Raw genomic sequence first — 14926 nt, forward strand, 5'->3', positions numbered from 1 at the left:
TTTATGTTGATGATTTACCTTTAAAAAATATATGGCCATGTCTCGCACAGACCCAGAAAGGAGATATCGCACTCCCAGGGGGTGCGTGAACCCCAGGTTAAGAAGAACCACTGCTTTAGATCATGCCTTTGTTACACAGTCGACCCCGTCCTTAACAGTCTCATCTCCACGACCACCACAGTGCGGCCTTAGGTTCAAGTCCCGCATGAATCCCTCCACACACACACGGATACGCCGCACACAGATGCATAGTTGCGAGTCTTTTATTACATCATGCAATTTGTCATCGCTGTCTGTACCATTTTTACCAACATTTGTCGCCAATGGAATTGCGACTAAAAGGCATTGCGGGAGCCGGTAATTCTAGATTTGAAGCTTTCGTGACTGCAAGGATTCATACTCTTTGGTTGTATTCGGTAAAGTCACGTAGATAAAATAAAATAAAACAATTAAATCACGACGTTTCGGAGGCAACACAAGCTTCCTTCTTCAGGTGGAATAGTCAAGGCAGAATATCTGTGACAGGAGCACAGTTCAGAGACGACCGGGATTATATACAGGTTAAGGGAGGGGGGAGGAGTCAGTAAGGGGGCGTGGCTGGGTGGGAGGGCTGGGTTAAGCAGCCTTTTGATAGACTGCTGCGGGTAACAGCCACTTGGCACTGCACGGGAGTGGGTAAAACCCACATTTTGTTATGCTGCGTGGGGGGTCGGGGGGAGGAAGAGACCTGCTTCATGTGTACAGCTCCATTTTTTTGAAGGCGGCGGCAAACGGTTGTTCAATTATAAGGTAGTTAAAGTTTGATATACAACCACTGAGAAAAGGAAATGGCTGTACAAAAATTCAAAGGCAGCTTGTGTTGCCTCCGAAACGTCGTGATTTAATTGTTTTCTTTTATTTTGTTTTATTTTATCTACGTGACTTTACCGAATCAAACCAAGGAGCCGGTAATGTTGGTTTATCTGCCGGGGTCAGCCAATCCCTCCTCCCATCCTCGTCCTTTGCAGCAAGCTCTTCAAATAATGTTGCTAAATTAAAACAGATCATCACAGAGTCTTTTCTATTGTCACAACTTCGATACTAGTACTGTTTGTTGATGGCCGCTTGACGTTTTGGCTGTTTTTTTGGGCCCCGTGCTGAGCAACTATTCGAAAAACAAAACAATAATCATCGTCAAAAATGGAATCTTCAAGCAAGTGCAGATAGAGTCAACTGCTGCTGCTGCATCAGCACACGGTGCATTCGAGCTTAACCTCCCTCCTACAGGCGGAGAGCGAGCTCTCTGGTACAACAAGGACCCGCACCAGGAGAGAGAACTCTCTGGTACAAGGACCCGCACCAGGAGAGACAACTCTCTGGTACAAGGACCCGCACCAGGAGAGAGAACTCTCTGGTAACAACAAGGACCCGCACCAGGAGACAGGACTCTCTGGTGCAACAAGGACCCATATCCGCTGTGTGGGCTGGCGAGGCGAGAGGTCAGTGGCAAGGCACGCACAGACAAGACAAAGATCCCCCGTATAGCCTGAACAGACGTTTGGGGCAAGTGCCGTTAGCGAGCACCTATTAAGGCCAGCACGTTATACGAAGGGGGTTGGTGGCCAGCACCACGCCCGGCCGCCTTTGTCTCCCTAGTGGCGAAGTTTACACACCGCACCAGGTACTCATTTGAGGCTGAGTCGACCTAGGGGAGGCCCAAGACCCGTTCAGATATATAATCGTCACTGGTATTGGCCGTGCGCGGGGATCAAACTCGGGTCGTCGGATTCGTAGTGCGGCGCGCCAACCGCTACACTATCGCTCCCCACACAGAATCGGAATCATAGTCACACACACCTCTCTGTCATACACTCAAACATACAAAAAAAAGACAATAAACCCCTGTATAGCCCACACACTCATTTGCACACATCTACGTAAAAGAGAGATTCCGACAGGCAGCCTACACACACACACTGTTGGGGCGTTTGCCATCACGTTCGTCTTCCCAGCGTTGATGTTCATAAGTCACGAAGACGGGCCTCCCCAGAGCCCAACGTGTTCGCTTACGGAACACTCCCCCGTTAACGATGGGCTGTTTAAGGTGCAGTAAATATTAATGAATGCATTGATTAACCATGTTTATTTTAATATTGTGTTTATAACGTCGTTAGTATCTTTATGTATTTATATCAATTGTTCAAATATTATAAAGTATGTTTTTTGGGGTGAAGAAGGGTAACTTCGATGCTATCGGAACGAATTAAGCCTTTGACGTTGCATTTCCTATCCTCGCTTTGTGACCGAATCGCTTAACGACCGGTTTCGTGGAAACCAATTACCGTCGTTAAGAGGGCCTCTTCTACACACCGCACCAGGCACCCATTTAAGGCTGAGTCGACCTAGCGGAGGGCCCGGGGCCGCTTCAGTTATCCAGCACCGTGAGTGGGGAACTGAACTTGGGTTACTGGGTTTCGTGGTGCAGTGTGCTAATCACTACGCAACCGCACTCCCCCACAGTCACGCACATTTAAGCGCATGCGTCAGGCCAATATACAAGAAGAGATCGTGATGGGGATGGAGTTTGGAATAGACATGTTGTTGTGTTTGGGTCAAATGAGCATTAGGTTTTTAGATTAGCAATAGTTAAGCGTAGGGTTTGGGGTTAAAATTACGTATTGGGGTAGGGTTAAAGTTAAGCTTAGGAATAGCATGAGGTGAAGTAAATATGAATATATCGGGTTAACATTAGGCACAAGGTTGAGAGCATGGACTGGATTAGGCGGTCATAAGGCTACGTGTGGGGTGAACGACAGGATTAGCGGCAGGGCTAGGGGAGAAATTTTGATTTTTTAAGCAGCACTCTGTTCCCAAGGGCTCCGCTCGGGGGTAACGGACATTAGTCTCTTGCACACGAGTCCTTTCCACGGCCAGAATACAGCAAAGTTCATGGCATTGATTAGTTTTGCGAGGAAACAGAAAATGAGGGCTGAACATCTGGCGCTTGATCCCATCACCCAGAGCTGAAGCATCTGTACAGGGGTTTATTGCGTCAGTCGGTGGTGGAGATGCGCACACCCAACAGATTAAATGCACTTGATTACGGGTACACTATCGTACTAAATTACAGCAACGCGTTAAAAGTGGCATAGCTCACTATTTTATTCAGTTATCCAGCACCGTGAGTGGGGAACTGAACTTGGGTTACTGGGTTTCGTGGTGCAGTGTGCTAATCACTACGCAACCGCACTCCCCCACAGTCACGCACATTTAAGCGCATGCGTCAGGCCAATATACAAGAAGAGATCGTGATGGGGATGGAGTTTGGAATAGACATGTTGTTGTGTTTGGGTCAAATGAGCATTAGGTTTTTAGATTAGCAATAGTTAAGCGTAGGGTTTGGGGTTAAAATTACGTATTGGGGTAGGGTTAAAGTTAAGCTTAGGAATAGCATGAGGTGAAGTAAATATGAATATATCGGGTTAACATTAGGCACAAGGTTGAGAGCATGGACTGGATTAGGCGGTCATAAGGCTACGTGTGGGGTGAACGACAGGATTAGCGGCAGGGCTAGGGGAGAAATTTTGATTTTTTAAGCAGCACTCTGTTCCCAAGGGCTCCGCTCGGGGGTAACGGACATTAGTCTCTTGCACACGAGTCCTTTCCACGGCCAGAATACAGCAAAGTTCATGGCATTGATTAGTTTTGCGAGGAAACAGAAAATGAGGGCTGAACATCTGGCGCTTGATCCCATCACCCAGAGCTGAAGCATCTGTACAGGGGTTTATTGCGTCAGTCGGTGGTGGAGATGCGCACACCCAACAGATTAAATGCACTTGATTACGGGTACACTATCGTACTAAATTACAGCAACGCGTTAAAAGTGGCATAGCTCACTATTTTATTCATACCAAAGGCCACAGAGCTTTACCGCTCCTTTTCAGAGGCCGCCTAGCAACACGTGACAGCTCATCCAAGTGGCTTATATCGTCACTTCGGTGAATTTATAGCATCAGCCAAATAATGGCAAAGCATGTTTCTAAACGTGGAGTAGAGGGTGCAGGACCTGAGGAACCCGGAGAACAATCCACGCAACCAGCACGGTAAGCGAGAACACGCAGACGCCAAAAATACAACAGGCATCGCCAGGTTGGGGATTGAACCCGTGAACTCCTACGTGCCAGACGAGCGAGATAACTAACATCTCCTCACCAGCGTGGGTGCCCTGGATCATGCTGCGGGCATAGTAAAGATAAGAAATACACCATCTGCTTCAGAGGGGACTTTAAATGTCCTCTGACATTATCCGAAAAAGAGTTGCCCAAGTGTCGCCCCCTGTCGCAGTGGCAAGAAGTTAACTACCCTACCTGGTAGGCAGGAGTTCGTGGGTTCGATCGTAACCCTGACACCTGTATATTTGGATTTTGCATGTTCGCTCCCCGTGATCACGTGGATTTTTCTCCAGCTCCTCCGATTTTTCCCTGCATATTTAGAAACACGCGTTTTAGAGTAGTATTTGGCCGCTATAAATGCCCACGTGATGAGCCACTTCGTTGAGCTATCATTTGTGATAGCCAAGTCGCTTCTGAAAAAGAGCTGCATAGCTCAGTGGACCCTTACCTCGTAAGATAACAAATTTAGTTTATTTTCGTATTGGAAAACATAACGTGCAAATGAGTTGTTTGTAACGTTGCAATGGAAGCTCGACAACGGTGCATCGCACGCATTCGGGGATGCGTTGTTGGACTTTGCGGGCAATGTCAAGCTGGGGGAGCTCCTTGACTGTCCGCGCGACTACCTGGGAGATGCAGGACCAGCATCGTACACCTCGGGGCGCGGGTGTTTGGGGTTGGCGGGTATCGTGCTCGAACCGAACGATGCACATTTCTCATTTCTTTAAAACTGCTTTTTGTGTTCAGTTGGTTGCACTTCCCCCCTGCCGCGCCTCCGATTAGCACGGTTGGCTACGTACGGCGGTGTGAAAGAAGTCCAACATACACACAAACGCACACACAGGGCTCGTTTTTATTGTTGGGCCTGCGAGCACTCACTGGGTGCGGAATCGTCATCCGTGGAAATGTGACGGTAACTAGCCGAGCGATGAGGACGAAATAAATGACAATTGCCCTCGGAAGTTGTGAAATACCAAATAAGAGTGGCTGGCTCTCTTGCACCCCCAGAACTTAACCTGGAGGATGCGTTGCAAAAAACGCGTAGGGTGAAGATTAGGGATAGAGTTAAGCATAGGAATAGGCTTAAAATCAGGATAAAGATTTGGGATAGAGTTATGATTAGAAATATGGTTAGGAATCAGGGATCGGTGCTTGTTAACCTTGATACTAGAATCAAATGAAGGTTGTGCTCAGCGGTGAGGGGACAGGTGAGGTCTATGGTTATATCTCAGATAAGCCAAGGTGCAGCTTTGTACTGGAAAGTGGAGTCGAGTAGAGAGGAGTGACGAGTGAGGGATGTTAACTGCTGGTGAGCGCATGTGAGTCACGAGTGAGTGGCAAGTGAGTGCAGGTGAGTGCAGGTGAGCACTGGCGAGCACTGGCAATTGCATGCGATTACAGGTGAGTCACAGGTGAGTAAAGCCGAGTTCATGCGAGTGTAGGCAAGTTACAGGTGAGTGGAGGTGATTGCTGGTAGTGAGATTATGACCGTGGAGGTAAGTTACAGGCATGTGAATGCAGGAACAACAAGTCACTGGCGAGCACGAATGATTACACAGGTGAGTGCATGTAAGCATCGCTGAGGTCCGCTGAGCAGAAACGAAAGGAGTGCAGGTGACTCACGGGGGGGGGGGGGGCCTGTGAGACGTGGGGGGGGGGGGGCGGTGCACGCAGCACGATGCCTCTTCACGATGCCACGGCGGTTGTGGCGGAGGTCGTGGTCGCGACGTCGCCGGGTTTGGCAGAATCCTCCGCACAGACGCTGCGCAGGTACTCCTCCTCGAGGCCTTGCTCCTGCCAGAAGCACGGGTGGTCGTCGCTCAAATACAGCGTCCTCCGTTTCAATGACGAGGCCCCAAAAACAACTTAAATGGCTCTTTGCCTTCATTCTAAAAGGCAACACTATTGAATGAAGGTGAAGAGTCGTTTAAGTTTTTTGGTAAAAGATAACAAACCCCATTAAAAACGGGACAATCCAACGAGCGGGCTGGAAAGTTTTAATAACACACAACGGTATGCTGCTGCTGCCGCTGCTCGCCGCTCCCAAGCGGCAGGCAGGCGCGAGACTCCCATCCGTACGCTTTGCGTGCGTGCGCCTTGTGAGCACCACATTGCATGTTCAACGCTCTCAGCCTGTGAAACATTGACGGGTCCCCGAAAGAGGAAATCTCCATTCCACAGCTGTCCCGATGATTTGGGATGGCCATATTTTCTATTTATTTTAGTGTTGGTGCTCTTTAAACAATAATAAAGGCACACACGTTCGGCTCTTTTGAGTTGGTGGTCGAGACAAGGCCGAGAGCATTATGCGTGCGATGTGGGGTGGGGGGGTCACGTGACGGGCAGTGGTACCAGGGCGCATCTCTCCGCCGTGTAGAACAGATCCGTGAGCGCCCTCTGCAGCTGGGGGAGCAGCCTGCGTCTCAGCGGCACATTCCCCTCCTGCTCCCGGTGCTCCCAACCGGCGCCGTCCCCCGTGCCGTGCTCCTCCAGCTCCAACAGCAAGCACCAGAGCGGGCGCAGGTGCTGCAGGTGGCAGGTCCTGGGTGGGCACGGGGAGAGGACGCGGGCGTGAGTGGAGCGGTTGTCACTGCCAGCGATCCGCCCTCCCTCCCAGCGATTAGAGGAATTGTCCTCGTCTGGGATCGTGGTCGTGATCGTGGTGGTGGTCGTGGTGGTGGTCGTTACAGCGGTGGTCATGGCGGTCGATGCTAGGCAACCTGACGGTGCTGCTGTACTTGATGGTGGTAGTCACGGTGGTAGTGGTAGTGATGGAGGTGGTAGTGATGGAGGTGGTAGTGATGGAGGTAGTAGGATTGTGGGTTCTGCTGCTGTGGTTGATGGTGGTGGTTACGTAGGTGGAAGTGATGTCAGCCTTGATGACAAGACACACTGACGGTGGAGGTGTTGATGGTCGTTATGATAGCAGCAATATCGGTCATCTTGATGGAAGCGGTCGTAGCGATGGAGGTGGTGGCGGCGGTCGTGACGATTCTCGACACACCGACGGTAGTGGTGGTGGGGATGGTGATATTGGTTCTGCTGCTGCCATCGCTGTTGGTCTATCCGGGCCCCTGTGGAACTTTTAGTCCCCCTCTTACCCTCGCTCGTGCTGCAGCACCTCCAGCAGCACCTGCAGGAGGTGCACGGCCTGCAGCCGCTGCTCGCCCGTGTTGCCGCACGCCGCGGCCGCCACCCAGGCCCACAGCTCGCCGGCCACTCGGGGCACCAGCGGCACCACCGCTCGCAGGATGGCGAAGCCTGCAGCGGCGTGACAGACATCAATGTCCCGGCGCACGTGGGACACGCAGCACCCCATGCCGTACTACGATGAAAAATAATCGATGCCTCGAGTTGCCTGGCTGGCTGCTGGCTGGGCTCCTCTCCACCCCAACGATAACTCTGTTGTTAGTGGCTGTGGCCCCTTGCCACTGAAACTAGCTGGGTAACTGGCTCCACGGGATGTTCTGCACAACGTATTAAAAACACTAGGTTGAAATGGCGGAAGAAGTTTGGAAGACGTTTAATAATCGATAGCGATGCCACAGAGGTGGGAATGAGGAATGCAGAAGGCTGACAGGGTTAATTTGAAATAGCTCTAACTTTTACATGCGTGGTCCTATTAATGGAATAATTTATTGTGATGTTGCACGAAATGTATTCTATCTGATACTGATTTATATTCCTGCATGCCCGTCAATGTCGTGTGTAACACGCGATTGTTTTTAGCACCGATTTCAATTTACTTCATTGTCTCTACACGCAAATGCTTTTGCCACTCTGGTGACCCGGGGTCACTTTTGCAAAATGAGATTCATCATCTGCGTCTCTTAACTTCTCGACCGGTTCACACAGACGCACTTGCTCGCCGTAAACATTTCTGAAATGGACGCCGGTCTCAAGGCAGCAGTACCTGCGTAGAAAAGTCCGTAGGACTTGGCCACCACCGTGAACTGATAGCCCCAGTCCTGCTGCCGGCTGCCTGTGAACTTGTAGCACAGCATGTCCCCTGTAGGGAAAGCACGAGGATCAGGATCCCACCCGTGTGAACTTACACATGTTGACGGGGGCACGTGCTGTTGGCGCGCTCCCTGTTAAAGCTGTTACGGCGCACGAGGGGCTGGGGTGTGGCCAGCACCACGCCCGGCCGCCCCTCGCCTCGCCACTGCCGATGTTGACACGCCACACCAATGACTCGCATAAGTCCCAGTAGACCTCGGGAAGGTCCAGGACCAGCTCGGATAATGACCAGTTATGTTAAACCACGAGTGGGAATCGAACTCTGTTAGCCAGGTGTTATGCGCTAACTACTGCACCCCCACTCCTCGCTCACACACACCCATTATTGGCACATCTGATGGAGCAGAGGTGGACACCCATCATTGTGTGCCCCACCCCCCCACACTGACTCCCCCCACCCCATTCGGCCTCACCCACACCCCACCTACCTTACTTTAAATCTAGATTGAAAACTAATTTCTTCAAAAGTTATTTTTGTGTTTAGTTTGTTGTCTTTCCCCCGCACCTCCGATTAGCACGGTTGGCTACGTATGGTGCGAAAGAAGTTAAATATACATACACACACCGACTGGCACCGCCATCGTCAACCCACAACGGCACCACCCACTCCATCTATTAGCACTGCTCATCCCACCCACTAGCACCGCCCACCTGACAATGGCACCGCCCACCCCACCCACTAGCACCGCCCACCCCACTTACTAGGCACCGCCCACCCCACACTCGCACGGGCCTCACCGGCGATGCTGAAGGGCTGCCAGTAGTCTGCGGGGCCGCAGCGTTCGTGGCGGTGAAGGTCGTGGGTCGGCACGGTGGAGACTATGAGCTGGTCGTTGGTGGAGCCAGTGCTGCAGCACGGGTGCAGGCACACCGACAGGAACGCTGCCCCCGGGAAGTAGAGACTCTCCTGCGAGAGAAGGAAAAAGCCGCAGAAGCAGCAGCGGGCAGCTTCTGTTGCATTTAATTTTTTTTTATTTAGGATTTGTATCGTGCACAGTTTTCGGTCCCTGTTGGAGAGAGCGATGGGTTTCCCGGCGCCTCTGAATCGGACAAGCTGGAAGTGGCGCCAACAATTTCCCAAGCTCTGCGGTCCCAACATTGGGATGTTTGGCCAACTCCATGGATGAGTTGTTTGTGCATGTGGCAGAAAGCCGAGTACCTGGAGAAAACCCACGTGTGCAAAGGGGGGGGGGGTGTAACACTAAATCCCTGTACAGATGGAATACAGGTGGAAATTAATCCGCTTGCTGGATTGCGATCGTACCCTGGCAAGCCAATTGGTGACCGACGCCCATGGGTAGGTGAGAGAGTTTCACAAATCTGTGGTGATCCATCAACTCTCGCTGCCTCCACAGTGCTGGATTACAGGATTACAGGTCGCCGGTTCAACCTCCCGGCACGGCAGTTCAACCTATGGAGCAAGTTTCTTAAATCTCGCCAATCCGGCCACTGCCTGCGTCTCTCCAGCAGCACACCACAGTCGATCAGCGACCATGTCGAATGGTTCCACAGGTGGACAGGTGTGTCATTCGGTGGATGGGTCGGTGAGCAGGTGAATGTGTGGCTGGGCGAGCGGGTGAATGAGTGAGTGGGCGTGCGAGCGGGTGGTGAGAGGCCGAGCGGGTGAGCGGGTGACGCACCTCGCGCTTGTACCCGTTCGGGTAAGGGTGCGGCGATTCCCGCGTGCGCTTCACCACCACGGGCTCCGCCAGGAAGCGAGCGGCAGTAAGCGCCAGGGCCTCCAGCAGGGGAGGGTCGCAGTGCGGCACCACCTCCTCCAGTATCTACACCCCCACCATCGTCATCATTATCATCATCGTCGCCACGACTGGCACTTACATCACCATCTCCCATCAACAGCAGCACCACCGCAACCACCATCATCGTCGTCATCATCACTACCATCATCACCACGACCACAACCGTCATCACCACTTCTGGATCATTATGTGAGTAAATAGGCCTATGTGCGAATCTCTGTGTCTATGTAAGGCTATAGATATGTGTAAGTCATTGGTGACTAGGATAAGACTTTTTTAGTTAAGTTAATCGAGTTTATTTTGTTTAACAGTTCAGAACTCTGGAGATGAGGATGAGTCTCGTATGCAAAAGTGACTTGGGGCACTACTCTTCCAGTAGGGGGCGATGATTGCTGCTGTGTATGATCCAAATTGAGTAATTTGCAGTGTAATTGTCGAATTTGGAAAATTTGGACCCTGACGCCAGCACACAATGGGCTACTCTTGCCATCTTTACCGTCCACTTTGAAGCAGACGGCGCGTAGTGTCAGTACGATTAGCGCGCACCGCAGTAATAACCAGGGCGGCCTGCCGGATTTGAAACCGTGAACCTCCGCAAACAAGCGGCGAACGGGCTACCGCTGGGCCTTGTCACCGCCCCAGTTTAAGCGACGGATTTATCTGACCAACACCCGGATTCGAACCCAGGATCTCCGTGGCGCCGGCTCCGTGCTCCGACCCCTGGACCACCTTCAGGTTAAGCTGACATTGTATACAGGGGGCCGACGACGCCGGGCGACTTCGCCGCAACAACCGCCTCACCTTCTGAAGCTTCTCCGGGCCATCTTGCTTCAGGAGTATATCGAGCAGGTAGGCCATGTGACTCGGCTCGGCCAATCCCAGCGCTTCGTGAACGGCTCGGACCCCGAAGGCCGACCAGTGGGAAAGCAGGTGGGAGATCATGTGACGTGCGCACAGGGTGGCGAAGGCGTGAGTGATCTGCGAGCGGGAGGACCCCGCGGTGGAGCCCGACGTCGCCCCCTTCCGTGGTTGCAGGGCCCTGAGTGTGGGGACACAGGGAGGCCCGGTCAACAACAACAACGATGACAATGGGATCAACAATAACAATTGGATAAACAACGACAGAGGAGAGGAGTAGAGAGGAGTGTTTCGGAGAGAGGAGTGTTTCGGAGAGAGGATTGTTTCGGAGAGAGGAGTGTTTCGGTGAGAGGAGTGTTTCGGAGAGAGGAGTGTTTCAGAGAGAGGAGTGTTTCGGTGAGAGGAGTGTTTCGGAGAGAGGAAAGTTGTCCAGATTAGAGGTTCCTGTGGAGGAGTGGACAGGAGAGGAGACAGGAAGGGAGGCGATATGAGGAGTGAATAGTGGTGGAGTGAATAATAAAGGATGGAGTACAGTTAATGTAAACCTGGGATTTCCCCCCCACCCACTCACTGCTGCAGGGCATGGTAGAGTAGGCAAGTGGATAGTAGAGTAATGTAGATTAGAGTGATCTAGAGTAGAGTGATGTAGGGTGATTCAGATCTGGGTGCCCCATCCGCTCACTTGTGCAGGATCCGGTACACTTGGGTAAAGTGGAGATCAGGGTACAGAGCTGAGAAGAGTAATGTAGATATAGGTGCGACACTGCTACAGGAGCTGATAGGGGAGAGGATGGTGAAGAGTAGAGGATTGTGCAGAGTACAGGAGAGTGGACAATAGTGTACAGAGATATAGGTGCGACACTCACTGCTGCAGGAGCTGCTCGAGTACAGGCTGGTGGAGAGTGGACGATAGTGCAGAGTACAGGAGAGTGGAGAGTAGCGAGATGGGTAGAGTGGAGTGATGTCGATGCGGCACTCACTGCTGCAGGAGCTGGGCGCTGCGCTGGCGGACGATCTTGGCCGCCGTCGCGGTGAGCACCGGCTCCTCGCTGCACACCGCGACCGACACGGCCGCCACGGCGCTGTAGGGCACCGCCCGGCGGCATACCCCCGGCACCGGCTACACCGCGCGCAGTGTACCGCACACGCAGGATTAGCTGCTCGGATAATCATCACTCGGCATCGTCAGCAGCGTCATCGTCGACAGCATCGGAATCGGAATCATCGTTAAGTTTCATCACATCCATCATCATCGGTGTCATTGTCGACATCACCACCATCGGTCATTGTCATGATCATCATCGTCGTCAAAACAACAACGTTTAGTGTAATGTTTATTTTTTTTATACAGCAGCGTCGTTCATGCAAACCTCAATTGCAAAATCGCTGTGGAACCACAGATGCCGAGCTGGAAGGCAGCAGCCAGGCGGTGAGCCGGCGCTTCCAACAATTGCCCAAGCTCTGCCGTCCTCTCTGTATTAAGATGATTTCAGGAAGTGAATGATGAGCGTGCAAGCGGGCAACGCTCTATCCCGTGACAGAAGGAACAGATGGAGATCAGTCTGCAATATGCTGTACCGTCCCCGACTCCTGGCGACCCAAACAACATTGCGGGCCTCCGTCTAAGCCACTGCTGGAAGGAGGCCTCCCCACGTGTCACAATGGGTAATGTGCACCGATTGGCAGCATTCCTGCGCGGCCACAGCGGCTCGCTGCTGTCAGGGACCCCCCCCCCCCAACCCCTGGCGGTGCTCACCTTGGTGGGCAGCACCACGACGCCGCGATCCACGTGGGTTTCCCAGGGCACCTGGGAGGCCGAGGCATCGGCAGGCGCCCCCCGCGCCACGCCCTCCTCCTCCCCCCCCATCAGCGAGGAGCCCCCCAACCTGAACCGCGTGGCGACAAAGGCAAAGATCCCCCGTGTAGCCTTGAACAGACTTTTGGTGCAAGTGCTGTTCAGCGAGCACCTATGAAGGCCGACACAGCACGTGGGGAGGTGGTGGCCAGCACCATGCCTCGGCACCTTTGTCTCCCCAGTGGCGATGTTTACACACTGCACCAGATACTCGTCATGAGGCTGAGATGACTTAAAACCGGTTCAGATAATCATCACTGGTGTTGGCCATGAGCGGAAATTGAACCGCTCCACTACCGCGTGGTGACAGGGAGGCAGGGAGGCAGGCAGGCGGGGGCAGGCGGGGCAGGTGGGGGAGAGGGAGGGAGGGAGTTTGAGTGGAGGAGGATGAGCTCACTGTTTGTGCAGCTCGAGTGCGAACGAGTGGAGCAGGCTGGAGTGGCGCTCCCACAGCGCTCGCAGGTCATGCGGCTCTGCGCCCAGAGAATCCCGGCACAGCTGCAGGCGACACGGGGAGAGAGAGAGAGAGGATGACTTTGATGTTGATGACAATTATGACAAAGATAACGCATATGATAACAGACACAGGTTGAAGATGAAGATATGATGCTGACAAATATGAAAACACAGGCGCATAGATGACTGTGATGAGATCAATAATGATGCAAAGGATGATGATGATTCATGATGGTAACTGATGATGGCTAAGACCATCGTCACAGGCTAGCGACGCCGAATGCGCCGAAGGCACCGTGTCTCCAAGCGTCCCCACCACACCTTGAGTAAGACCTTGGTGGGCTCCGGCAGGTCCTCCAGGGGGTCTACAGGACTTGCACCAGCACTGTCCACCTCTTCCTCCTCCTCCTCATCGTCTTCATCCACCCCATCTTCCTCTGGTCTTCCCTTGGGATCCTGCTCCTCCGCAGGCTTGGCCGAGGGGGTCACTGTAGAATTCCCAGGGTCCCCTACACTGGGGTCCCCCCCTTCACTGAGGTCCCCTTCACTGGGGTCTCCTTCTCCGAGGTACTGCATCAGGGATAGCATCTGGGGTAGACAACAGCGAGAGGGACACTCCCCATTAACGACGCACCACCAGCAGCAGCACCAGTAACAACAGTACCAGCAAAGCCAGCACTACCAGCACCAGCTGCCAAGCCGCAATAATCACCACCACCACCCTCGTCATTCTAACCACCAGCATCCTCACAACCCTTACCAGGTTCACTACCCTTCCCACCATCCGTATCACCCTTACGAGCCTCACCACGCCAATCACTCTCTCCGCCATCCTGACCACCCGTACAGTGAGGGAAAAAAGTATTTGATCCCCTGCTGATTTTGTACGTTTGCCCACTGACAAAGAAATGCTCAGTCTATAATTTTAATAGTAGGTTTATTTGAACAGTGAGAGACAGAATAACAACAAGAAATCCAGAAAAACGCATGTCAAAAATGTTATAAATTGATTAGCATTTCAATTAGGGAAATAAGTATTTGACCCCCTCTCAATCAGAACGATTTCTGGCTCCCAGGTGTCTTTTATACAGCTTGTTACCTGTATAAAAGACACCTGTCCACAGAAGCAATCAATCAATCAGATTCCAAACTCTCCACCATGACCAAGACCAAAGAGCTCTCCAAAGATGTCAGGGACAAGATTGAAGACCTACACAAGGCTGGAATGGGCTACAAGACCATTGCCAAGCAGCTTGGTGAGAAGGTGACAACAGTTGGTGCGATTATTCGCAAATGGAAGAAACATAAAATAACTGTCAATCTCCCTCGGCCTGGGGCTTTATGCAAGATCTCACCTCGTGGAGTTGCAATGATCATGAGAATGGTGAGGAATCAGCCCAGAACTACACAGGAGGATCTTGTCAATGATCTCAAGGCAGCTGGGACCATAGTCACCGAGAAAACAATTGGTAACACACTACGCCGTGAAGGACTGAAATCCTGCAGCGCCCGCAAGGTCCCCCTGCTCAAGAAAGCACATATACATGCCCGTCTGAAGTTTGCCAATGAACATCTGAATGATTCAGAGGACAACTAGGTGAAAGTGTTGTGGTCAGATGAGACCAAAATGGAGCTCTTTGCTTTCAACTCAACTCGCCATGTTTGGAGGAGGCAGAATGCTACCTATGACCCCAAGAACACCATCCCCACCGTCAAATATGGAGGTGGAAACATTATGCTTTGGGGGTGTTTTTCTGCTAAGGGGACAGGAAAACTTCACCGCAAAGGGACGATGGACGGGGCCATGTACTGTCAAATCTTGGGTG

At 52.3% G+C, this 14926-nt stretch overlaps 1 protein-coding gene across 3 annotated transcripts in view; it reads right to left on the reverse strand.

The window, feature by feature from the left end:
- Nucleotides 1-247: 247 nt before the first annotated feature.
- The window catches only part of ZZEF1 (zinc finger ZZ-type and EF-hand domain containing 1), a 57102-nt gene continuing 42423 nt past the window's right edge, over nucleotides 248-14926 (reverse strand). For all 3 annotated transcript variants that reach the window (XM_076053349.1, XM_032976641.2, XM_076053348.1), the window contains exons 43-53: nucleotides 13422-13688; nucleotides 13042-13142; nucleotides 12546-12675; nucleotides 11770-11909; nucleotides 10733-10970; nucleotides 9812-9955; nucleotides 8910-9078; nucleotides 8065-8160; nucleotides 7253-7412; nucleotides 6504-6693; nucleotides 248-5945 (exon numbers count right to left, since the gene is read on the reverse strand). In XM_076053349.1, coding sequence (XP_075909464.1) covers nucleotides 5838-5945; nucleotides 6504-6693; nucleotides 7253-7412; nucleotides 8065-8160; nucleotides 8910-9078; nucleotides 9812-9955; nucleotides 10733-10970; nucleotides 11770-11909; nucleotides 12546-12675; nucleotides 13042-13142; nucleotides 13422-13688 — 1743 coding nt within the window. In that variant the 3' untranslated portion in view covers nucleotides 248-5837. The remainder of the gene's footprint in view (nucleotides 5946-6503; nucleotides 6694-7252; nucleotides 7413-8064; nucleotides 8161-8909; nucleotides 9079-9811; nucleotides 9956-10732; nucleotides 10971-11769; nucleotides 11910-12545; nucleotides 12676-13041; nucleotides 13143-13421; nucleotides 13689-14926) is intronic.

This window comes from Petromyzon marinus, chromosome 60, assembly GCF_048934315.1.
Source record: "Petromyzon marinus isolate PM22_M1 ecotype Great Lakes invasive population chromosome 60, UKy_Petmar_22M1.pri1.0, whole genome shotgun sequence".
Taxonomy (NCBI): domain Eukaryota; kingdom Metazoa; phylum Chordata; class Hyperoartia; order Petromyzontiformes; family Petromyzontidae; genus Petromyzon; species Petromyzon marinus.